The sequence below is a fragment of the Emydura macquarii genome, unplaced genomic scaffold, assembly GCF_026122565.2.
Source record: "Emydura macquarii macquarii isolate MOO-44397 ecotype Brisbane River unplaced genomic scaffold, CSIRO-AGI_Emac_v2 contig_450, whole genome shotgun sequence".
In the NCBI taxonomy this organism is placed as follows: Eukaryota; Metazoa; Chordata; order Testudines; family Chelidae; genus Emydura; species Emydura macquarii.
This window is the reverse complement of record NW_027130587.1, coordinates 10,752,568-10,778,721: the sequence shown is the minus strand read 5'-3', so window position 1 is coordinate 10,778,721 and position 26,154 is coordinate 10,752,568. Positions and strand designations below refer to the sequence as shown.

Genomic DNA, 26,154 nt, shown 5'->3' with positions numbered 1-26,154 from the left:
AGGCCCATGTCCTTTCCCGGCCGCCGTAGGTGGGTGTGGCTTCTCTAAGCCACGCCCCGGGAGGCGGTGTTTAGTGCGCCGCAGAGCTGTCTAGCTGCGCTACTGCCCGGAAGCGAAGTGAGTGGCAGCGCGGCGGGGCCATGGGCTGGGAGGAGAAGCCGGTGCGGGGCTACAGCCAGTTCGTGCAGGCGGCCGAGCAGAACCGCGCCCGGCCCATCTTCGTCTTGTTCTGCGGGGACAAGGACGCCCAGGGCAGCAGCTGGTGCCCAGACTGCGTCAGCGGTGAGTGCGGAGGGGAACCCTTCCCCACCCCCCACCCCCCCGCCCCGAGCTGCCGCCCCCTCCTGCCCCGTCCTCTCGTCTATTCCGACCTTGTTCCTCCCGAGGCGGTGCTCTTCACCCCCACCCATCCCCCAGGTTCCCCTTCCCTTCCTCCTCATTCCCGAGGCTCCCTTCTCTGCTCTCCTGCCCCTGGCTGAGAGGAACAAGGTCGGTACTGCATGGGTCTCTAAGCGCTGTACAAGTCTGACCGCTGTACAGAATAACTGTCCTGGGAGTAGCTGACCTCTCTTTCTGGGGGTCAGGAAGAAACGTGTCCCAGATTTTCTGTTCGTCACTCCCTGTGATGAGGCAATCTGTAGTTGTTACCCATCAGGCAGAGTTGAGTCATTCGAGACACACAGGGCTCACGTTCACTCTGGTCATGTACTCTGTCTATATGGTACTCCCTTCTCGCCTCTGCCTACCTGGCATCAGTGCTCCAACTGTGGTTCCCAACCACAAGTTGTTACTCACACTGCTATTATACATGCCTTCACAAGTCTTCTATTGTAATGATGAATCTCTGTTGAGCTCCACTGCTTAGCATTAGGTACCACTGAATTTAGGTAGCGAACTTGCCCTGCAGCGTGGGCTACTTTAATCTACCCTAGAACTGCACTAGATGCTAGTTTATGATCAGTTAATTCATCCCTAATAAACTAAGGTGTTGCAAAATAAAGACTTTGTAGAGGATTCCCTGGCAGTATAACATTGATCAAGCTGGGTGGCAATTATGGACTTGTGTACATCCCTCTGAATTTCTCCAGCATCATGTACACTCGATGTATGTATGGTAGTACTCACTAAGCTAAATGTATTGCTGCTCATGTGAGTTTATAATCCCAGGGCATACAGACAAGATGACAAAGGCTTGAAACACTAGCCAATTTATATCCAAATAAACTAGTCATTAGGCAGCACTACAGAAGCAAATTAAATAGGTGCTGAGGGAGTCCAAGGAAGTAGTACCATGCACAGTAGGCTGAGTGGAGGAAAGCATGGTGACTTGTGCATGAAGGAAGGAAGGAAGGAAACAAGCAGGAAAATGTGGTGGCGCAAGTAGCAGAGTCGACAGTGTAAGATACCACAATTGTAAAATGTTATAAACTTAACTATAAAACTCTATTCTTTAGCTGAGCCAGTTGTGCGAAGTGAACTAAATAACATGCCTGATGGATCTGTATTCATCTACTGCCAAGTAGGAGACCGAGCCTAGTAAGTGCTAAAAAAGTTACATTGTAATGGCTTCTTATGCTATGTATGTTCAAATAATTCTTTAGTTCTATTATATCTAAATATAATCTGAAGTCTTATGTTCAAACTGTTCTGTGAGCTGGCCCACATGGTGGGAAACCATATCTATCTCTCATATCGAAACTGATTTCATAAATCTCATTATCCTTCCTCATCCAGAGGACTTGTAAAAACTAGTTACTGTGAGGGATGATTCTAGGCATAAAGGTAATATAACAGTACAACTGAACATTTTAAGCCATCTAATCTAAATGCAGCCATTTTGTGCTTATTAGACTAAACTATTGAAGTCCAACATTTGGATTTAGTAGTTATTTAAAATGCAGAGAATTACCCACCTGAAAGTTGCAGAATACCTCACTGCTAATGTTGCAGCAGTTAATAGTGATTTGATCCAGAACTCCTTGCAACCATTACATTTCCAATTATTTTGGTGGTAGCTGTATGTATTAAGAATACAGAATCAGACATCCCTATTTCCCTTGGGCTTTAGATTGTAATGGTTATGCAAGAAACCGTGAAAGCTATTTTACCCTCCAAACAGAAAGTAGAACTTTAGCGTAAACTTAACTAATCAACTCTTTCTAAACAGCTGGAAAGACCCCAACAATGAGTTCAGAAAGAATCTGAAACTAACTGCAGTGCCAACACTACTTAAATATGGGACAGTAAGTATTTTGTTATTTGAAGTGTGTATACTAAAGTGAGATGAAAAACAAGTTTGAGCCTGGTGAAGTGTGAACCAGATGCCCTGCTAATGTCATTCATTCCTGATTAGAGTACAGCAAACTATTAAAAGCACTTCAAACCTTTTTCCTTTCTCAAATTAGTTCACTATTTAGAATTATCTTGAAGAGAATGCACTTTCTGCAAAAACTTTGCTTGCACAAATGATTGTGAAAACAGACCAATTCAGATTATCAGTACACAATTGGGGCTACCTTTTTAAAAGAGTGCTGAACACAGTTGAAGTTTTCAAGAAAACTTATTCCTGACCTACAATAGCCTTGCAGTTCCATTCTGGAAACTCTAAAGACACAAAGACATGGGAGGCTGGCGTGTTTGAAAATCGAACAAGAGACCACAAAAGCATAGTAATTGGCATCTTTGCCTTTGTACTTTATGCTGTTTTACTACTATTTGGGAAAAAGTGAGTGAGCAAGCTGGTGGGAGAATAAATTAATTTTCTGAACTGGACATTGTAAATTTCTGCAGTAGTTTCAAATACCTAATTCACTTGTATGACTTTTAGAAAATAGAAAGAACCAGATTTAGTCTCTAGCTGTAGAGACCTCAGTATCATTATGCTGAGCAAGGAACTCTGTATAAAGACTTGACACTTTGAACTCTCTTCCTAAAACCTTTTTTTTTTTTCTTTCAGCCTCAGAAATTGGTAGAAGAAGAATGTCTTAATAGAGAGCTTGTGCACATGCTGTTTACTGAAGATTAAGTTCTCTCTTCTTTAGTCAATCATTTACTGAGGAAAGTAATTACCCATATCTTTGAGCTGCTGGTAATTTTCATTTAAAGGCACCATCATGTATAGCTTTATGTCCATTCAGATTTACACTGTCATGTGTACTGGCTGAGTGGCCAAAATAAATGTCATGGGACTGCTGCTACAGAGCATGGGACGGGATCTTGCAACACTGGAAAACTGTAACTGATCCTTGGGCTGAATTAAACTCCTCTTCACAACAAAGTGTGTACAGTAATCTTCTGAACAGGCTGAACATCCTCTATATTGATCAACAGAGGCAGTGAAGTGTTTAAGAAACAGGTAGAGTCTGTAAGATGTAGTTGCATGCTCAACCAATGCATGGATAAAGCTATTTAACTCCTTATTGAAGGCTACTTGCAAAAAAAAACATGCAACCTAAATACTTAACTACATTGTAGAAGTAAAAGTCCATGGCTATAGCTCAACATTACCCATGACAGTGGAGTAAAAATACCTCTTCTCTTGGAAAGTAGGAGTAAGGGCAGACTAACCATAAGGGTTAATAAGAATTTAATATGCAATAAACATACATACTTTACATACAACTTCCTCTTGATTCTCTGTATAAAGAAATGTACGAAGGAGGTATCCGGGGGGGTACTGAGGGGAAATACTGCAAAACTCTCCTTTGGAAAGTCTTTTTACTCCAGTAAGAATAACCCTTTACCAGCCTCCGTCAACTGTCCTGGCTTCTAAGACCTGCCCCTCTAGAGATTTTAACTAAAAATGGAAGAGCAAGAGACTCGGTCTAAGGGGGCCTAGTATAAGACCCTTAGTCCTAGTCTCAGTCTTTAGTAGATTTTACTTAATGCTTAGCTATAGCTGTTTCATTAAGGTACAGGTTCATTATTAAAATAAGTAAACTTTGACTGTAAACTTCTGCTCTAAACAGGGTAGAGAAATAAATGGGATATGCTTAACTCAGAACCACTCCCACAATGATCTCTCTCTACTCTTCCTATCACATTTGTTTCACTGCTGTAATGCAGTCACCTTTGGGTACTATGCTTTGCAAATGGTGGCCTATTAACTATAGACTTGTTTTAAAAAGCTTATGTCCTAGCTCATTCATTCCACAAGGGCATGCACAGAGAAAGCTTGATACTTAAACAGTGTACAGAATATAAACGTTGATTTACTTTAAGGCCAACAGTTTTTAGAGGATGGGGTCACTACTTCAACAGCAGTCTCTATACCTTAATCTTTTGAAAGATTCAATAGGGAGAAAATAGTCCCTGGTGTGGAATAAAGGGAGAGCTATATGAAGTAGAGTTAAACACTGGATGTGAGGATGAAATTCAGATGCATCAGTTTTCATTTTTTATAAGCCAATTTACCAGAGTTATCCTAGAAGTCCTTAAGAGAAGGAACATGCACTATGGTGCACATACTATAAAAACAGTTCCAACTGTCTTTCAGCCTCCAACCCTAATTTAAAAACTGGCTGGCACTATTTGCTGTGCTTTTATAGGCGCTTGTTACATCAAGGTTATTTTTCTAACAAGGTAAGTGTTGCTCTGGCCAACTGCTCACAAATTGGCTACTTTCCACTGTATAAAGCAGTCTAAATTTAATCCTTTTAGAAGACAGCCATACTACTTCTACAGGGCACAAACCCTTCAGGCAGGACAAAGCTTTAGCTTTTCAGCAAGACTGTGGCTGTTGAAACTACATTTAGTAACATGACAGTCCTTGAAGATTAAAAACCACTTCCCTTCACTTAAATCAGAACTTTACTCTTTATAAGTGACATTCCTCAATTACTGCACAGGAAAACAAGTGTAATCCCTGCCTTTCTTTTATAGTTAGATTATTATACATAGTTGTGAAGTATCCCCATTTCTTTTTAATTAAGGCTTTAATTGGTGTCTACAACAAGGTGATAACACCTACCATGAAAATAGTCATATTAAAGATAAATACTTCACCTATGACCTTTCACATACGAGCCTTAAACATTTACAACTACCTGAAATACTTAGTCTAATCATACCACCCCTGTAAACTCACCTAGCAGCAACTGTTTTGCAAGAGCTTTCCCTAATGCAGCTCAAGTTTGCTGACAGTCAAGGTAAAGGTAAGTTTACTTTAACTATCATGGTTCAACCTCTTGTGTCTGCACTGATTATTTCCCACTGACAGGTTTTACAGTTGTTAGTACTACCTCCCATCATCACCAACCACCTCTATTCTCACCATTTTGGTTTCTGCCTCTCAAATGTTGGTATCAGCAAATCTACATTAAATTGAAAAAAGTAAACAAAGAATCATTAACAGACAAACAGAAGTGCAGCATCAGCCAGAGGACAGCTTTGCTTCTATATGCACATGTGCACAATTAAGGTTTTCTGTAACAGATCTAGTTTCAATTGTGCATATGTTGCTCTTGTGACAGAAATAGCTTTCCACATCACATGAGGACTCCTAGCCACCCTTTTAGAACCACCTTATACTATGCCATTGTCCTCCATATATTGCAGTTCAGCGAATATGCTTTCTAACACAGACTTTTCAACTATAAATTCTTTCAGTAAGCCAACTCTTCATTGTTAGACACCAAGGTAATAGGGACCTTAGCTAACAGCATTTAGTTTTCAAAATAGATACAACAAAGATGAAGGCCTATAGTTAGTGATCTTAAGACCATACCTTTTCTTGGGAAAAGAACAAATCCATCACTTAAGGTTCAAAGTATACATCAGCTACATCTCATTACAGTGGATACTACTTATTGATAGGAAGAGTCACTTGATAAACCAAAAACGTTCTCTGTCTGTTAGCACATGAATTTATGTACATCACGAAAGCCAAAACTATAAAAGTCCATTTTTCCCTTGCAAATACATGTATTGACATGAAGTGAGCTTTGCCACTCTGTCAAACACTCATTTTACAGAAGTGTTGTTTTGTTGCTGCTGCTCTGCCAGTGCTTGCTGGAGACGCATTCTTTTTCGTGAATAATGCTGCCAGTGAAGGATCTGTTGCTCATCAATAAATTTAGCACACTGAGCATTTACCAGTTCTTTACGGAAGTGTTCATATTGGAGCAGCTCTAACATGTGCAAACACTGAGGATACCTAGATTAAAAACAAGCAGAGTATATTTTAATACAAATCTTTACCAGAGTTTATCTAGATTATATTTAATATACTGCCACTTTCAGTACTAAAAATGCCTTATTCTTTGTTTCTCAGACTGAAATAATCAGCAACATGATTGAGATCATCTGAGTATATTACTGTATATAAAAACATTTAACATATAAGTGGATAACCAGAGTGCTTCAATTAGATTTTGGGGTTGTTTTTCTTCTCTAATGTTGTCCATGTTCTCTTAAAGAATGCATCACCATAATTAAGGATTTGGATTATAATAAGCAGTAGTGCTTCACAAAACATGAATATCTTACATATAAAGATAGTAAAATAAACTAAGATCCAAATCAATTTTTTACACACCCACACCCCTCTCACCCTTCTCTTGGAGTCACTTTTCTAATGTTAATCATAAATTTGCATTAAAGCTTCTATATATCAACTGTAATAGCTATCAGTTTCAGAACCTCATGTAAAAACAGAACAGGAAAGAAACTCACTACACAAAATGTGAAAATGGACTGCAAAATTAAGAAGTGTGTACAACCATGCTGTACTTTATATCATTTCTTTTGTGTGCTGTAAAATAACTCTCCAAGTGTTCTTTCTGGGTCTGAACCAAGCTTTGTAGTACCAGAGTGTTCAAGAATATTTACTGTGAGCAAACACTGAAGTTTTTGCTGCAGTCTACCAAACCAAGATACCTATTATATTATTACAATGCAAAACACAAAATACGTAACACTTACTTTAGATATTTGGCATATTCAGGTTCTTTCCAGTAAAGTAAATATTTAAGATAATTTACAAAAGATTTGTCTTTGAAGTAACCTCTCTGTGCAAGAACTGAAACAAACAAACAAACGAGTATCAACTGCATATGCAAGAAAGTAAATGATCTTTAAAACTTAAGAAATGCAGATATGAAAGCTTCTTCCTTTGTGGCTTAGTGTATATTATTAAAGAAGCACTTCTATTTTTTAAATGTTCTAAACCAATTACTGTCACAAATAACTCCCAAGATTCCTATAACTGAAAGATGAAAAATACTCCTTTATTCCTGTTTGTAACATCATAAAAATTGACACTGTAGTTGAGGAACAAGGATAGGGGTAGTACCTTGAAATTACTTTAATTCTTTTTTTATTTTGTTTTTAATTGCATAAGCTTCAAGTTGATGGTGTCCCTTTAAATAACTTTAAAATATTTTTAATATGTCCTTTAGCTGCTTCTGCTCTTTATTTAGGAATTTATATTGGCACCCAATGAGTTTAATCAATGAAGATAATTATTATGCAAAATAGAACACTTCTAATTAACAAAAAAAAGCTCTTCTAGCTATAAAGTTTGTCCAAACAAAGAAGTCTTGCAGACTGAGCAACTTTTATGTCAATAACTTAAATGATCCAACCCCCTTATTGTATGGAATCCTTTCTCAATATTTAGCAATCCTGAAACAGTAAACATTGGTAATTAATATTCATTGCTCAGATCCCTTGACGTTTCACTTCAAATACTTACAGTTGAGGTAATTGGGATTTGCCAGACACTGAACAAATTCCAACTCCAGTTGGAACCGAAGTCGATTTCCAGTATCATCTGATGGGGAAAAGTAGGTCAGTACAAAAATAACATTCATTCTTTGCAGATGAAAGCTAGGAAAATATTAATAAGGGTCTGAGCTATACACAGAATATGAAAGGTTTGCTTCTCAATATGACATCTGGAGTTAGTAGGAGCTAAAGCAATACATCCTCCCATAATCAAATAATATTTATTCATTTTGTAAGATAATTCTTACCAAACCTGAAGTATTTTGTCAAATGAATCAATGTTTGGCACATCAATAAATATTATAGCACCAAGTCCATAACTTCTGTCTGAGCAATAAGCTACCTTTTAGAAAGATCTAGTCTTGATTTGAAGACTTCAAGTGAGGGGGAATCTACCACTTGTCTATGTCAGTTATTGCCATCAATCAATTACCTTCACTGTTAAAAATGTGTACTTTATTTCTACTCTGGATTTGCCTATCTTCAACCACTGGATCTCATTATCCCTTTGTCTGCCACATCAAAAAGCCATTACTATCAGAAATATCTTCCCCATGTAGATACTTGAAGACTGTGATCAAATCACCTCTTTATCCTCTCTGGGATAAATTAAATAAATTGACCTTCCCTAGTCTCTCACTATAAAGTGTGTCTTTCAGGTCTTGAATCATTCTTACAGTGCTTTTCTGAACCCTTTCCAATTTTTAACATCCTTTTTGAGGCACCAACACCAAACTGAACACAGAATTCTAGCAATGGTGTCATGAATGCTGAATACTGAAGTAATATGACCTTCCTACTCTATATTGCGCTACTTATACATCCAAGGATAATATCTGTCCTCTTAGCTACAATTGGTTATCTACCATGACCCCCAGTCTTTCAGGGTCATTGCACTCCATATTTCATTCCCCCTCAATCTTATAATTGTGACCTACATTCTTTGTTCTTAGATGATACTCACCTAATCTAGCGAGACAGATTAGTCTATATGACTGATCTGTCCTCATTATTTACTACCAATGTGTGCGTCATCTGCAAATTTTACCTACAATGATTTTATATTTTCTTTCAGATCACTGACAAAGACATTGAATAGAAAGAAAAGAAAAGATCCATGCAGGACCCCACTGCCCCTGCCATGACAATTCCCCATTTATAAATGCTTTTTGTGATTTATCGGTTAACAAGCTTTTAAGCCATTTAATATCAATGCACATACTTTTGTTTTTCTAAAGTAATATACGTCAGATGGGATTAAATCAAATGCCTTACAGAAATCTACATAGTAGTTACCTCAATCAACCAAATTTATGAACACAAAAAATTATATGAAGTTTGTTTGACAGGATCTATTTTCCATTAAACCATGTTGACAGTCATTAGTTATGCAACTCTCCTTTAATTCTTTACTGACTGTATCCCATATCAGCCTTTCCATGATTTTGGGTGATGGGTATCTGATAAAATGGGGTATCAGGGTAAAGAAGTGTCAAAGCTTTTCTGAGCTGATGACATGGTTAAGGCACATCAGTTTCACGGCCAATAGTATGGGTGAGGTGCCCCGCATCAGGCCCAACTGCCTTTGACTGCCCTAACCCAATGGATCAGGGACCCAGTTTGCAGCTTGGTAAACTGGAGGTGGCCTTTCCGAGTGAAACTCGCCCCCAAGGCCTTTAGGGTTGCAGTCCAGCACCTTAACCGCTCCGCCAATATCGGACAAGAAGCAGCAGGAGAAAACCCAGGAGAACAGAACCTCCGAGGCTGGAGGAAGAGGTGGGAACAGGTGAGTCCGGACAACGCTCCCAGCCCCCCTCGCTAGAGAGCGCTCCTTCCCCAGGCCAGGAACGGAGCCCAACGGGCACAGACCAGAGGCGGATTTCTAACACACCGGCCCTGCTTCTCCCAGCCGGGGTGGTACCCGCCCGGCGCTGTCGTGAGCCGGCCAAAGCCGCCCTCGGCAGGGCGAGGAGCGCTGCCCCCAGGAGGAAAGGGCGGGGGGCGCGGTTGGGACTGAGGAGCGGACGCTCCTGGTGAGAAGGGGCCGTTCACACCACACCCGTTCATCTCCCCCGCGCTCATGAGCCGCCACCCCTAGCGGCGTGCGGAGGAGGCGCTGCCCGCTCGCGAAGCAGGGGTGCCGCCCGGGGGCCCTACAGGGAGGTCGGTGGCCAGGAGTAGAACACGGGAGGGGGTGACGCTCTCCCCCCCGGTTCTCACCTGTCTCCATGGCTGGCGGCCACCGTCACGGACCCGAGCACAAGATGGCGGCGGCACCGCCCCCGGCCTCACGCAAGCCTCGCACAGAAGGCCGCCCCGGTGCATTCTGGGAAGCCACGCGCAGCGTGGGGGCGTTGCTAGGGTAACGAAGATGCTGGGTACCCCCCAGAGCCGCCGGGCGGGGCAGTGACCCGCTCCCCCCCCTTTGCGTTCCGAACGCGGGAGAACTCTGCTCCCGTCCCGAGCGAGGCTGCGGCCTCATGACATCACAGTGCACCAACTGAATGACGTCACATCCTGGGGGTGCTGCGTTCTTCGTGACGTCACAGCAGGGAAACGCTGCATTGAGTGTGACGCTGCACCAGGGGAGGGCTAAGCTGCTCTTGACACCACAGGGCCCGGGTGCCGTGCAGTGCATGATACCACATTGTGTGGGTGCCACGTTGTGTGTGACATCACAGTCTGGGACACGGCCCTGTGATGTCACAATGCAAGAAGTGTTAACTCATTGCAGAATGAGGGACTAAGATGGGATGGGGTAACTGTCTGCAACTTGCAAACACCAAGCCAGGGCAGGAGTTATTTAGTGTTGTACACCTGGAAATAACTGAAAGTGATGAGAAGAAATTAAGAGGAATATTTTAAGCAGAATATTAGGAAACACATCCCGACCATGAGATGTATTGGGTTGTGAAATAGTCTCCCAAAGGAAGTGGTGAAAGCCTCATTACTTGGGACTTTTAAAATTGCATCATAAAAATGTATGCTACACTATCAGAGAGACAGAGAGATCAGATGACCACACAATTCTTTCTCTTCTCTAAGATAATTCTCTGATGATGATATATCAACCTATTATACAGTGCTTTTCATCCATAGATCTCAAAGCAAATTATGTCCATGATTAACAAAGCAACATTATTTTTAAAACCTCAATTACAAACCCTTGTTGAAAAATGTTGATAATTTTTATTCACAGGGTTCCAATAACTGGGCAAAACTACAATGCCCAGAAAGGAAAATGGTCTCCCTTTAGAAACAAGGCAGAAAACAAAGGTAGAACATGACACAGAAAAAATAACACAGGTGGTGAGAACCCAAATTGTGGAGACAAAAGGCTTCATAGCGCTCCCAATGAAATAAACAGCAGAACTCCCATTGGGTTTAAAGGGAGCAGGATTGGGTCCCTAGCCCATCATATTAGTTAAGGGGAAGAATTAATATGTTAATATGTTGGTGATCCCTCAGTGGCCAAGGATGATCTCTTTCAAGGGTTTTATTTTATATGGGTCCTTTGATGGCTGAGGAGTCTGATTCTTGAGCTGCAGACTAGTTGGCAGACATTGCTGGTGGTACTAGAAGGCACGGTTGGGCTACGATTGCTGCATGACTATTGTCTGTCCTTTTTTTGTCTGGTGTTTTTCTGCTACCAGGGCAAGGCGATTTTCCTAAAAAGTGGTCGTTCCTTCTCTGACAAGTCTTCAAAAACAGACAAAATAATCCTCCTAGGGGACTTTAACGCAAGAGTGGGCTGACACTCTAACATGTAAAGTGGCATCACTGGGAAGGAAGGAGGGGACAAGACCAATTCCAACAGCATCCTTCTAGTCACCAAATGCGCAGAGCATGGCCTTGTGATCACAAACACAATCTTCAGACAAAGCAACAAGTATAAAACAACTTGGCAACATCCCCATTCAAAACAATGGCACCTCTTGGACTATTCATTGTAAGAACAGGATCTGACGATTGCTGGACGGTTGTCTGGAAAACTCTTGCCAACACAACAACACCTGAGGAGGTCCGCAAAGCAATTGAGCAAATGAAGAACAATAAAGCACCAGGTCCTGATGGCATACCAACTGAAGTACTGAAAGTGGGGGGGAAAAACACTGAAAAAAGAAGCTCAATTTGCTCTACCTTCTCAATCAGGTGCACTGAAGAAATCCCTGCTGACTTACGCAATGCTAACATCATCACCAATGATGCAATGCTTCAATAATTCAATCATTCAATAATGGCAATGCTTCAATAATTGCCACAGTCAGCCCTACCTTCCTTTTTGGAAATGGTGATGATGTTAGCATTGCATAAGTCAGCGGGGATTTCTTCAGTGCACATGATCTAGAAGAAACAGCAAATGGAGCTTGTTTTTTTCAGTGTTTCTTCCCCCACTTTCAGTACTTCAGTTGGTATGCCATCAGGACCTCCTGGTGCTTTATTGTTCTTCATTTGCTCAATTGCTTTGCGGACCTCCTCAGGTGTTGTTGTGTTGGCAAGAGTTTTCCAGACAACCGTCCAGCAATCGTCAGATCCTGTGTTCTTACAATGAATAGTCCAAGAGGTGCCATTGTTTTGAATGGGGATGTTGCCAAGTTGTTTTATACTTGTTGCTTTGTCTGAAGATTGTGTTTGTGATCACAAGGCCATGCTCTGCGCATTTGGTGACTAGAAGGGTGCTGTTGGAATTGGTCTTGTCCCCTCCTTCCTTCCCAGTGATGCCACTTTACATGTTAGAGTGTCAGCCCACTCTTGCGTTAAAGTCCCCTAAGAGGATTACTTGTCTGTTTTTGGAATAGATGATAGAATTCTGTCGGGGTCAAATGACTTATTGACAAGTTGCATGCAGGGGCTATTAAGGTGCTCATTGATGCCAATGAGAACTCAGTCAGGTGATTGACTAGAAGGTTCTTGATTGCAGTGCCAACACCATGTATTTGCCCATCGCTTGCTGGTTTCCCTTTCCAGAAGAAAGTGTAAAATATGTTAATATATTTTAATACGAAATGCTATCCAGCTGTATCCATAAAAATGAATCAAAAATTAAAACCTCACTGAAATGTTTCCTACCTTTTGTACCTAGTCTCATATCCCTGGCTCACTCATAATTGCCTGTAGTTTTAAAGTTTGCATTGAGCTGCTAAAACTAAAGCACAAAGTCTAGAATATTTTCTAAAGGAATCAAAGTTCAGTTTTGTATCAGTAATCTCCTTTTGCAATCATTGGCCTTTACTTCCACTCTTTCAGATGATGCTTGCTAAAGAATTGTGAGCTTTTGCTTCTTGAAAAACTGTGCTATATATCACGTGTTGTGTAGTGCTTAATCATAAGGACAAATAAGAATTTATATATATATATATATATATTTTTGAAGTTTGTTCCCTAAAAAATGATGTTATTCCTTTTTTTTGCCATTAAAGTGATTAACTAGAAGGGTTAAAATTCTGTTAATATTACCAAATGAATACTAGCCATGTGACCTACTATCTAGATAAGCAAATAGGAAATTTTAGAGAGCACATTCTTCACAGTTCTTTGCAAACTCAAAGATAATGGCAACACAATTTCTGCAGGAGTTGGATAATTTAAATATAAGTGACCCCAAAGAAATTATTATTTTATTCAGAAAGTGGCTACAGAAGACATTTCCAAATGTGGAATCAGTTACCACAGAGACATTGCAATACTGGATGGAAGAGAAGCCAGAGGAATTAATCATTCTTGTAAGTGATTTATGACCTATAAACTAAAGCAAATAAGCCATAATTAAAAGCAGTCTTGGCCTCTTGACTACTTAATTTAAAAGGGTAACATTTTTCTGTATTCAACAAGTATTTTGTGTAACCTGGCTGTCCAGGTAGATTTTTTTTTAAGTTTATGATCATAGAGTTAATATATCAGACCTCTCTTTTTTCTCTTCTCCCTTCACTCCCCTCCTCTCCACTGCACAGATAGTGCATCATAAAGCAGAGTATAGTACAGGACACTAATAAGACTTTCCCCTTTATAGCATGGTGTTTCCAAGGATCTCAAAGCACACTGGGCTCAGTTCTCTATGTAGTTGCTTTCTACCATTCTTTCTTGCCTTAACTATGATGCATGCATGACTGTGACAAATTACATCAAAAGGAAGTTATAATCAAGCTCACGCAAAAGGTTGGATCTCCAACTGCAGTAAATTGAGATAGCACTATTGAAGTCAGTGGCACTAAGTAGATGTACACCAACTAAGGATCTGGAGGAAAGTTGAAAACTACAGGCTTGCAGATGGGATTCTTCAAGAAAACAAACAAAAGCATCTCCCTTGTCATTATTTATTTATAGGCATTGTTATAGTGTGTCTGGTAGTATCTGAGCACCATTTACTTATGCTGAGACCTATTTATTCCTTTAAACCCACTGTGTTTGGGCCTACACTAGGACTTTTCACACTGTTTATTTAACACTGGTGCTGCTCCTAATATAAGTGGTGCTGTAACTGGGGCGCAGTTGTTTTTGCCACAGTGGGGATGATGCCACAGTTCTGTCAAACCCTACATTAGTGCTTCTATCATTACTAGCGCTAGTGAATCATTAACACTGCTTTTTACAATACTGGATTTTCCATTGAGGTCTCCCAACCCAGAACATAACCATCCCAGCCTTAGTGTCTGAGATTTAATGATGTCCAGCATAAGCACACGATGCTGCAGGAAAAATGAATGTTGTAGTGGCAGAACACTCAGCCCCTAGATGGGGACTGCTACCAGGTAAGAGAGCTCTGTTTTAGTTCTATTTGAAGAGGCCTGTATTTTGTGGAACTCTTGGTCTCGAGTTTTAGTCCTGGTTCCCAGGTAGGTATGTAGGTCAGTGGGTGGGGTAATTATATATATAGTAATTGTATCTTCAACACGTTGATTCATTACAACTCCATACTGCACCGATGTTGCCAGGTTCTAGATTCCAACTGAAGGAAGTAAGTGGGAAGAAAAGGTGGGGGACCAGGAAGGCTCTAAGAAAGGAAACTTTAGTTTTGGTAGGTTATGCTGTTAACCTCTTGGACAAGCAGTTTTAATTTTAATTTACAAACCACACTTCAAAAACAGCCAACTTCTACAGCCTTTTCCTAAGGGAACGTGAACTATAAAGGTCAGTCAGTCTCTCCCGTGAAAGCTTCATTCACCCAAGTTATGTCACAGTGAGAGCAGTTAATAAATGGAACTCTCTGAAAGAGCAAAGCGGAGCTGCATTTTGCATCAGCACCCTAGGCAGGGACTTCTCTTCTGAGATTGTATGTTTGTTCTAAATGATACATTTCTACTTGGTTCAGCCTTTCAGATCTAAGCTAAACAAACTTCTGTAGTCTAACCTGCCCAGCTAGTTCAGTTTTGCCATTCCTGCTGTTGTTACATTGCAGTAACAATGGTATTTACAGACTTATCAAATTCCAGATTTTAGGGTTTTTTTTTTTTTTTTTTTTAAATAATCACTGTTATTTTCGTAGGTTAAAATATTTTAAAATGTCTCTGTTAGGAATTGCCTATAAACTTATCTGTTACAAACGAACATGCAGCATGGATTTTTTTGGAGGGAGGGGGAATTGGGTTACAAAAACATCTAAGAACTACTTGTTCTTAACTTTTGTTAATATAATAGGGTTGCTTTTTTTCCAGACAGGATCTTAGTGGTTGTGGAATACTACCATTATCATGTTGAAAAGTACAAAGTCACTCCCCGGTAAACACAGACTTGAGGCTAAAAGGAGAGATCAGACGGAACCATGTGTCTGCTTTTCTATTCTGGAATGCAATTTCGCTCCCAATAGTGACTTCAGTAGAGAGGACCCTATGGAAAGTTTGACTCAGGAATTAAATTAGCATGTAGGTTTGCCAAAAACAAGTCAAGAATCTCAATTATTGGCCATCAAAATCAGAAACAAATTGAAAGTCAAGGATAAGAAACATAAGCCAGTAACATTCTATAGGGAAATATTTTTTTTTAAAATGGTTAGTTTGTATGGGAGAAGCCTCAACATGTGAATGAGCCCCTCTGTACTATCTCAACCACAGGGCTGTTTTAGTTGAGATCCGGTGACAAAATCCTTGCTGCTGTGAGTTCAATGACAACTCATGGGGGCAAAGATCGCAGACTTGGATCCTGATAGTGTCTAAAGCGCTTTGAAAGTATGTACTAAATGTTGTTTTAAATAATTTATTTTTTATATAACTGCATTTGTGGGGATGATGTTTAAAATACTAAAATGAGTTCCCTTCCATAAAATATTAACACCTATGTAAGTGAAAGCTGGGCTGTAAAAACGACACCTTGCTTCCCTATCTAATTACTATGGCACCTAAGTGGCAATAAAGTTAAGCTCTTGCCGTGTCGTTATCACTATTCTGTTTAGTAACACCTAAAGTTAGCAGATGCCAAGAGATCTTGCCAGTTTCAGGGTGAAAACTTGGCCCCATGAAGGCAATGGGAATTTTGCCATTGACTTTCACAGGACCAGAATTTCACCACCTCATTTCATCCACCACACATAGGTTCAGACTCAATTCATACTGTCAATTTATGTAGTCTCTGTTGATTGGAAAAAGGCTTTCCTTTAAAACCTGAGACATTACATAAGGCACTTGTTACTCTGCAGGACTCAGTGCGTACGTTTTTCATGTTAAAAACAAGGATGCTTTCTCTGTGAACAGTGGACCTTCACACAAACAGCTTTACATAGTGCTTATGCATTTCAAAAGTCATTTCTCAGAATTTCTTAGGAATTAAAGATGGAAATCACAGCCTTACAGCTTTATAAAAGCAGGCTATATGCAACAACTGTACCATTTTTCACACTGAAAAGTAGTTGTGACTAACAAAATAAGGATACTTTTAAAATAAGAATTCTATAAAAACCATTTCCCCCACCTCAGACCTTACATTCACGAGGCTTATACAGAACATTAGAAACTATGGGACAGATTCTGTCAGCTTTACTCATGCTGCGTTGTACCTGACTCTGTGAATAGTCCCATTTGAAGAAAATGGATTTACTCATGGAGTAAGCTACTACATAACAGGAATAAGGGTGACAGAACCTGGCCCTTTATAGTTATAGCACCACTAAATGCAGCCCCTTCTGGGGTGTGAAGCCAGCACCCAACCATCCAGCATACACTGGAGAAAATGGATATGTTGGCCAAGGATAAAAACTTTTTCTTATACAAAATGCCATTGGATCTTCAATATCTACCTTGAGGAAAGAGTATGTTGCTTAAGAGCTCATCTGCAAGATCTTAGCACATTTAAATCTGCTCATTTATCTCAGAATGATAACAGACAAACACTACCACCATTCAAACCAGAGGTCCCAGGAGTATTGGTATTTCCTACCCAATACTTAGACCCAAATAATTCATCTTCTCCAGCCTATGCACCGTAAATGTCTTTCCCCATGATCACCTAGAAGGAAGTCTTGTCACGATCTATGTCAGTAGGTCTTGAAATATTTTATCCGTAGGAAGTCAGACAGGACTGGTCCAGACTGTAGAAGATTCTGTTTCAAATATGGATTAAATAATAGAGACCAGGGTACGCATTATGTTATATTTATAACAAGCCTGTACAAAGTCTGCAATTTTTTACTCCAACTCTGTAATTGTAACTCAATAGCAACAAGATCATAGTTATCACTGACAGAAATGATTGTTAGAACATATTTAATTAAAGGCTTAACTTTTCACTTGAATTTTATTTTTGAGGTCCAGAGACTGGCAGGTAATGTGCATTTCACAAAGCCCATTCTGTGATAGCCTTTGCAGAACCAATCTTCATCTGGAATTTAATAGACATAGATGAAATTGTAATTAAGACATAAGTTTGGTTGTCCAAAGACTCAAGTTTTTGTGGCTTTTGTGAACATAGTCACATGAGCACATGTCCCTATGGTACATTCCAGCTTCACACAGCTAAGAGGTAGCATAAATATATATGACATTAAACATCATGCTGCATATTTTAAACAATCATAAAATATTGTCAGTTTTATTTTAATGAGTTATAATTGATCAAAAATTGGTCAATGTTCTTTTCTTAGGACACCCGGAGTGCAGCTGAATTTGAGGTCAGTCATCTGCCAGGGGCAATACTCGTTGACCCTCAGAGTGATGATCTGCAAGACTTTCTGCAAAAACAACTCCATCCAGGTACAGAAAAGATCTCAGTAAAACTTGTTATTTTTTGTTGCAAGCAGCTTTCAAGCTACTCTAAGATGAGAATTTTCAAGAGAACTCAGCAAGCACATCTGCCCATGGGGTGCTGGAGATGACTGGAGAATGGCCTGGGACACAGCCAGCTGAGAATTGGGGAAGTGCGTAGTTCACCTTTTAACAACCACACTGAGCTATTTCTGAGCCATAGCCAAGAATCCGGGCCCTAATATTTTTTAAAAAACAAAAAGCCTTACGTGAGTTATTAACAATGCTCAAGATTATGAAGATTAAACCAATGAAAAATCTAATTTACTTTTCATCGTGTACTCTGGATCACTATTAATTATTATTATTTTATTCTCTGAATGGCACTCAGCCTTGATGGTGTAATTGTACTGGGCAATTTCTAGTCCGTGTTACATTCAGGTTCTCATACGCTGGCACAGAGCTGACAAGCCTGGGTAAAAAGCTCTAAAGGGTATTTCAGTCTGAAACAACCATTTTCACTGATATTTTAAAAAAATTAATGTGTATAAATCACCATAATTAATATTAGATTTTGTTATATAAAAAGAGGCAACCTAAATTTTGTATCTGAATCACTTGACAAAGATGCCCTGTGCTGAGGTCATTATTGCTTAAATAATCATAATAACAGACTAGCAGTATTGCCAACTCTTGTGATAATTTAATGGGTTTTTTTAAAGCCCCAGCTTCCAGAGTCAAGTGAATATATGTGAGCATCTCAGCTTTTATTTAAAGAAAAAGTAAGTTCTCAGCACTCCTGGATGCAAAGCTTGAAAATGTGACCCCTCCCTTCCTCCCTCCCCCCAGTACACCGTAAGGTTCAGAAACTAAAATTTGAATAAAAAGAACCCCAAATTTGTTATTTTTCTTTTAAATCTCATGATTTGAGGGCCTGAGTTTCCATTGTTCAGAGTTGGCAAGACTGGACTAGTGAGAAAATGCTTGTTGTACATACCTTTTAACTAAGTCCTTGTTTTTTCTGTTCTATTTCAGAGATACATAAAAGCATCGTTTGCTATTGCACTGCAGGATATAGGTCATCCATGACAGCCCAGAGCCTAAATGAGTTCCTGTCAAGTGAAGCCAGCCAAACTCCCAAACCTTCCCTGAAGGTTTATAATGCAGAAGGAGGGCTGATTAAATGGGCCAGTGAACGAAAGCTGTTGGTGGACAAACAGGAGAATCGCACTCACCTCGTTCACCCCTACAATGAAGAATGGGCAAAACTACTGGAACCAGAGCTGCAAGCACAGATCTAAAGCATTTCTGCAAGTTTGATCTTGATTGAAGCCTCTACATGCAAGACAAATAAATAATAATATTGGGGCCCTGACTTCAACTGTGTCTTCTATGCATAAACAGTAGAGGATTACACTATGTATTGTAGTTGTTTTAACTGGCGTGCAGAACTGGTTTAAAAATACTAAACCAGCGCTTCAGCTGATGTAAAGTGGAGTAGGAAGTCAAATGCAGATATGAGTTTACACCAGTTAGACTCGGAGATCTAGATTAACAATTAATGAGCACAAGACAGTGTAGAATGAAAGATAAATCCATCTGCAGTCTGGTGAAAAAATAGAAGTCCTGGCAAATGCAGGGAACAGGTCTGAAACACATTATTGTGCCATTGCCTAAGAAATGTAATAAAGGCACATCAATCCTCCTCTTACTCCAAGAAGAAATAGAACACTTTAGCTTTATGAATCTTTTCCTTCAGTCTCAGGTCTGTCACCCTGGCACCTATCATCAGTATTTTAAAAAAAGAATTAATAAAAAAAATACAGATAGTATTCCAAGGTCCAAATCATGATGGATGGGAAAGCAAAGCAACACATTTCTAGCATCTCTGTTAGCGTTTACATTTCCTGGTGCAATCCTTTATTCACCAACTAACTTGTCTAAATGCATCTAATCTTTCTGGGAAAAACATTTGGACCAGTCATATCGGTAAAGAGAAAGAGAGCACGAGCTGTAGATGCCCAGTCAATAAAATGTTATGATTAAGTGAGATTATTTCCTGCTAGTGAGTTAGGTTCTAAACATACACAAGCTCACCCACATATGATGAAAATAACTTTAATTCTTGGTCCTTGCAAAGGTGATGCACAAATAGTTACAGTTTCATGGAGGCCTAAATAAATATTTGGGAAGAAGTATAAACCCTCTCTTTAACTGCACTCTAGCCAACCTGCCCATGCTTATTATTTGCTCAGTTACTGTATAATCTTGACTGGAGCTCCGAAATCCCTAGGAAGCATTTCTAAATATATGCCCCTCTCAACTTGGTTACTGGACTCTTTAGGTGAGTGAAAATAGCACATCACTGTTTGAACCTCTGTCTTTTCCTAGACCACTTTATTTTTAAAAAAGCGGTGGATTTATTTTAAATAGTTGTATGTAGAATACTACAGCTAAGAGAAGTCTGAAACCATTATTATAAACTTTGAGGTGCCTGATTTTGCAGTTGTGCTCTGGCAAAAAAAAAAAAAAAAAGGTCCCAATCTCAAGAATGGTTGGTTTTTGTATTGGTCTTAACTTTCAAATCTCACAGCTCTAAGGGACTGACCGAAAGCCTGTTTAATCTCAATATGAGCCTCTCCATTTATTTCAACAGACTCTGGATAAGGCCCAAAGTCACCAGTCCAGTTACAGGATTCACAGTGAGCACCAGGGCAAGGGAGCTGAAGAGAGGTGGAGAAGGAACCTGGGGATTCTAGAGTAAGTCAATCAGTAACACGACTGAATGGTACGTCTGACTGCGGCAGTCAAAGTTTGGAATGATCAGATTTATGAACAAAAATTCAGTGAAATATCTCATTAAACCAGGCTAAAGCCAAACCGTCTGGGCACCAAGACAAGAAGGTTGGGTACTTGGTGAAGGAGGTATAGTAGAGCTAGCAATTGTCACAGAAGAGAAGGTTTGGGAGAAGTGTCTGTACTTCTTGCACACACAGAACCAGTTCAGAGCATGCTGGTGCTTCTGAGTGGCAGAGGCCTCCTCCCAACCATATAACCCAGGGGACAGTGTCCTCCTCTTCATTGTGCATGTGTCGGGCTCCTTATGGGACTTACACAAAGCTTGATGGTCATGCTGCCTATATCTTACTGCATCAGGCTGCCCCCGCAGGCCCCTGAGCACAGCAGGGAACCAGAGACACTCCAGAGCTGTCCTTCAGCACAAGCACCAACTTGGGGCCCAATCAGGCACCTGGTCTGAAGCTGGTGGTCATGCTACCCTATCAGTGAACTGTGAATGGAATAAGAAGGCTGAGCTGGGAACAGCTGATGTTGTCCTTTAAGGAAGGGACAACTCCTGCAGAGTACAGGAGCCATCTGAGCTCTTTCTACAAACAGCCAACTTCTCCCTAGTAGGTCTCAGGCTTCAACCCCTTGTAGTAGGCGAGGGAGACCCAGTAACCCGGTCTCCCCTTGGAGGTACCTTGCTCCAGCTTCCTTCTGCTGGCTGGGGCCAAGGGTTTTCTCCTTCTGTAGCTGCATAGAAGCACTGTCTCCTGGCTGGGGGGGCTTTCTCCTCCAGCTACTACCAGCCTCCTGGTAGCTTCCTTCTCCTCCTGTGCTTCTCCCCCTCCCTTCAGGGAAGGCAGGGTTTAAGTACACCTGGACTAGCCCTTCATTGGGTCCAGGTGTCTCTAATCGCCCTGCAATCATCTCTCCCCTGCTTGCAAGAAAAGGGTTTTTGGCCTTCGAGGGCTCACACTCTGGCCCTGGTATGCCTTTTTGAGGCGCTCTGGCCTGACTTTATCACGCTACCTTCTTGTGTTCTCTCATGTGGGGCGGGGGCTCTCTCCTCCTCTTTGTGACATACCCCTCCTGACTCTCTCTCAGCCTTTGCCTCCTGGCCTTTGGAATGGGCCTTAAGGTACCTCCACTCCTCTCGCCAGCCCTCCTGTCTCGGGAGGGGGAGCGGATCCTCCTTTCCAGCTGGAGGGCCGGGGGTGGGAAGGTGGCTTTTAAGGTCACGGAGTCCCTCTCACTTGGCTGCCTCACAGTGACCTCTCAGTTCCTCAACCAGCAGCCCGGAAAAGAAAAGGGAAAGCTGGAACTGGCTCTCCTAGGCCTCGCTGCCTTTGAAATTCAGCTCTGAAGTCAGGGACCTGCCCTCCTCCCCCATCTTTGATCCTTGTCTCTGGGATGCATCAACTTTAGTCAGTGCTCAGTGCAGGGAATACGTCAGTTACTTTCTTTAAGCTTAACAACAATGTTCACCGCACAATCAGTTCGTTATTTGCTCCGATGATGCAGAGGTTGCGGTTGGAGTTGTGGATACCGACCCCTTTGTCATGCTGCGCAGGCATGTTACTGGGCCTAGCACATAAAGCCCAGGTTCTTCCCAGCAGTCCGGCATCTCAGGGCTTCCTTGGTATTAACCATAGATCAAGGCTTATTCCAGGGTTAAAATCTTTAATAACAACTGAAAACGCCCATTGCCCATAATGCCTCACAGCAATTTCCAACCACTTTGGAAGGTGAAATATAAAAATAGATGAAAAACCTGATTCTTCCTGAAGCAATGAGCTGCTGGCTATTCTAAGGAAATCTTTAACCACAATCCACATCGTTTTTAGGACACTGACTATGGGAGAGAGATGATCTCTGGGGGATTTTAACTTCACAGCCCTGAAGTTCCATGGTCTGCTAGTTACTTCCAAAGTTTTAACATAAAAATACAGTCAACAGAATGAAATATGCCGAGAAAAGCCAGCGGGAGAGAATCTGTTCTTCTGGGAAATTTGGATCCAGATTCAATATCCCCAAAGTTCAGGGAGTTTGGATCTGCGGTTTTGGTTTGGGCCCATCCCTCCTATCAACAAAGGTAATGGTGGAAATTAGCAAAGGATGCTGTATGAACCCATTCACATGGGGGAAAGCTTAATCCCATCGAGGTGGTAAGGGTTATTATAAGGGGAAGAAAAAGACTTAACCAGAGAATTAAAATAAGTGAGAAGGAGCAGATTCCTTCTCCCTTCCAGGCCCCTGAGAGCAAACCATTCTTCCGATGAGCCTTCCCTTTGGTCTACCACTTCCCCTCAAGGTCAACACTTGTCTGAATTTCTTCAGGGTGCTGACTACAGAGATAGGTCTGAGGTTCTCTCACTCCTCTCCTGGACCAGCAAATCTCTAATTCATATATAGTGTCATCATGTGGTTCTAATTAGGGACCATTCTTAAACCAATATGCAGGTCAAACTGATCATTTTGTTGCAGCTAAATGTGTTCTTTAATGGCTTTGTTCTAGGAAATGTATAGCAGAGGGACTAGATCCATATACAGAACGAGAATGTTTTTTGATAGATGTTTGCACTGGAAAATGGTAAGAAAGAAGAAGAGCATGGGTTCTGCTGGTCAGAGCAGCAGGAATGGGCATCAGGATTCCTGGCTTCTATTCCCAGCTCTGGAAGAGCAGTATTGTCTGACTCTAGCCATTAAAGCAACAGATTGAATCTAGAAGTTCCTGCATGCTCTCTGGGAGTTTAACAGTTAACAAACAGCAGCAAAGACTGCCATATAGAAGCCCAGCCACCATGCAAATCCTTGGTTAATTAATGTCTTAGTGAGTTAACAATCTGCCAGTTTCAGTTATCTCAGAGATAATCGGTTCTTTGCAGATGGACTTTATTCCAACACCATTGTAATCCCAAAAGAAGTTGATTTCTGTACAATTTGCTAGTTACAGAATGACCCAACTAAATGTGCTCTATAAATAGTCTACAAAAGTAAGTGAACCTAGAGATTCTCATCTACACAATGTGAATATGGATGACCTAAAGGTTGCTGACTTATGATCTTGAGGGGTTTGTCAAGACTGGCACACAAAAATGGAGCCATCCAAAATCAGTAGTCACTTTTGAAAATATTTTCCGTTGCACCTTGGTCACACAGGAATGACAGAGCAAAGCCTCAAACCCAGATCATCTGCCTACTTGACTTGTTTTTGCCACATGGCCTTCCTTTAAAAGACCTAGAGTCAGTTCCAAATTTGGATCACACGTGAGCTGTATTTGATCTGCATTTTGAATCTTCTTCCAGAGTGAGATTTTTCAAAAGCACTCAGCATTGGCCTCACTCATGTCAATGAGCCACTGATTTCAATAGGAACAATTAGACCAACAGCGAACAATTCTGAAGATCCCACTCTTACTGACTTAAATGTTAGAGCAGGTTAGAAAATGGGGGGAGGGGAAATTTCAACAACAATGAAAACATAGTTTTTTACTGAAAATATTGACTTTTAATCAAAAAACCCTTAAAACCAATTTTATTTTATTTTTTGTAATCGGAAAAACAAAGTATTTCCAGATGAAAACCACATTTTTTAAATTTTTGGCTCAGGTCATTTATAGTTTTTGCTTTCCCAACGAATAATTGAAAATGTTCAAGGAAAACAGTCGTCTTCTGCTGCAAAAAGAAAAAAAAAAAAAGCTGAACTTAAAACCCAGTTTCCCATCCAACTAAAATTGACAGAAAACATTCAACGAGCCTCACTAAATATTCATTGTCACTGAAACGCATAAGGCATAACCTTTGTTATTGCTCAGTAGTCAGCACAGGAGGTTTGTTTTGGTACAAGGAACATGCAGTCTCTCCTGACTTTTCAAGAAGCTGGTTGTCTATAGAATCACTGCTCTCTGGAAGCTGCAGATCACATTTCTGACAGGAGGTAGTATTTGAAAACATATTGCTGTCTGACTCATTGAAAAGCTATTTTTCAAAGCAGGCCAGGCAATAATTTTGCATGGGTAAATAAAGTGCTTAAATAAATATGGGGAAGATAACATCTTTTTTCTTCTAAAAGAAATGGTCACCACTTTATGACAAGGATCTACAAGACACAAAAGGCCTTATTTAGTAATGAATGGCTCCTATTCACTTCTTTTAGCAAAGAAACCCAAATGACCAAAAGTAGATTCAGTACTGGAATTATGGTGTAATCGCCAACTCTATTTTTAAGGCATTACAGTATTATTACTAGAGATAAAAGTTTTATTTATCAGGCACCTTATGTCCATTATAATCCCTCTTTTTTCATGTGTTTGTAACTTCTTACACAGCCATTGGGGGGCAAGGGGGTGTTTAAGCAGCATTTTTGGAAATTCTTAGCAAAGTCATTTGAGTCAGTTTGGAAAGTAAAGTGCCTGAAGTGTAGAGTGACTGTGTTGCTGAGGGATGCTTAATATCTACAATTCCAGAAATTTTAAAAAATGAACTGAGTAACTTTAACTTTACATTAATATAGGGTTTCTCCCTAATGATGATGTGGAAGGACTATTAAATTGTTAGAGCAGTGGACTGGAAGCCAGGACAGCTGGAGTCCATTCTTAGCTCTGCCACTGACTTGCTGAATAACCTTGGCTTAATCACTTAATTTTTCTCTACCTTCTCTTATGCACACATAAAATAGAGGTAATAATAATACTTACTTACCACAGAAGTATCCTGAGGCTTTATTAATAATTGTCAAGTACTTCAAGAGCCTTGAATAAAATATTCCATATAAGTAATATATAGTAATTGGATATAGTCATTGATTTTTAGTTGTATAGAAATCTAAAGAAATTATATAAGTAAATAGCACCTGGCGGTAATGATGAGCAGCAAAAGGAATACAGTATTAGAAAGAGACTGGCACATTGTGTATTAGGGTTCCATTTATATAAAGGTTACTAAATGGTTAATGTTATAAGCATGTTACAACCATGAGTATTATGTATTATAGATGGTTATAAGCACATTATATTAGAAGGTATTAGGCGTTATTATAAGTTCTGGTTTTATAACCTATTGGACTCTATAATAATCTATTAATCATGTATTAATCCTTTATAAACAGAACTTTAACACCAAGCCGGCTCTGATTCCATTAGAATGTGATGGAAGAGGGCAGTAGAGTTTCTAGGACTACACAATTGAAATAGGGAAAAATTTAACTGCGAAGGACACAAGCCCTCCCATTATTTTGTGGAATTATTCTCACTACACCATGACGTGGTCCATGGCATAGGCTTCTTCAAACAATACTTTAAATAGGGAAAGCAGCCAAACAGTCAGGCACAGCATGTGCTGCTATTGATACCATAGGAGAGTTTTCAATCTCTCAAGCAAGTTGGTGCTATTGCTCTGCTGATGTGTGATAGTAGTAGCTGCAGGAGTGGCCTTTGTCCAGTAATTAGAGATTGGATTGTTCTAATACATAAAGATG

General features: G+C 40.4%; 3 protein-coding genes and 1 long non-coding RNA gene across 4 annotated transcripts; 2 read left to right on the top strand and 2 right to left on the bottom strand.

Moving 5' to 3' along the window:
* The first annotated feature begins 67 nt into the window (after nt 1-67).
* TXNDC17 (thioredoxin domain containing 17) lies at nt 68-3,412 on the top strand. Its single transcript, XM_067537996.1, has 4 exons — nt 68-282; nt 1,455-1,536; nt 2,168-2,243; nt 2,957-3,412. The coding sequence occupies exons 1-4, from the start codon at nt 141-143 to the stop codon at nt 3,023-3,025; spliced, it is 369 nt and encodes a 122-aa protein (XP_067394097.1). The 5' UTR covers nt 68-140; the 3' UTR covers nt 3,026-3,412.
* A 157-nt stretch (nt 3,413-3,569) lies between these two features.
* On the bottom strand, nt 3,570-10,164 carry MED31 (mediator complex subunit 31). Its single transcript, XM_067537995.1, has 4 exons — nt 9,946-10,164; nt 7,694-7,771; nt 6,922-7,018; nt 3,570-6,154 (listed from the first exon to the last, which is right to left on the bottom strand). The coding sequence occupies exons 1-4, from the start codon at nt 9,953-9,955 to the stop codon at nt 5,962-5,964; spliced, it is 378 nt and encodes a 125-aa protein (XP_067394096.1). The 5' UTR covers nt 9,956-10,164; the 3' UTR covers nt 3,570-5,961.
* Nucleotides 10,165-13,261: 3,097 nt separating this feature from the next.
* LOC137146595 (tRNA uridine(34) hydroxylase-like) lies at nt 13,262-20,162 on the top strand. The gene is made up of 3 exons (XM_067537989.1): nt 13,262-13,448; nt 17,795-17,903; nt 18,930-20,162. The coding sequence occupies exons 1-3, from the start codon at nt 13,278-13,280 to the stop codon at nt 19,193-19,195; spliced, it is 546 nt and encodes a 181-aa protein (XP_067394090.1). The 5' UTR covers nt 13,262-13,277; the 3' UTR covers nt 19,196-20,162.
* On the bottom strand, nt 17,297-21,515 carry LOC137146596 (uncharacterized). The gene is made up of 3 exons (XR_010917986.1): nt 21,376-21,515; nt 19,130-19,229; nt 17,297-17,532 (listed from the first exon to the last, which is right to left on the bottom strand). It is a non-coding gene; the product is annotated as an uncharacterized lncRNA (long non-coding RNA).
* Between the last annotated feature and the right edge of the window lie 4,639 nt (nt 21,516-26,154).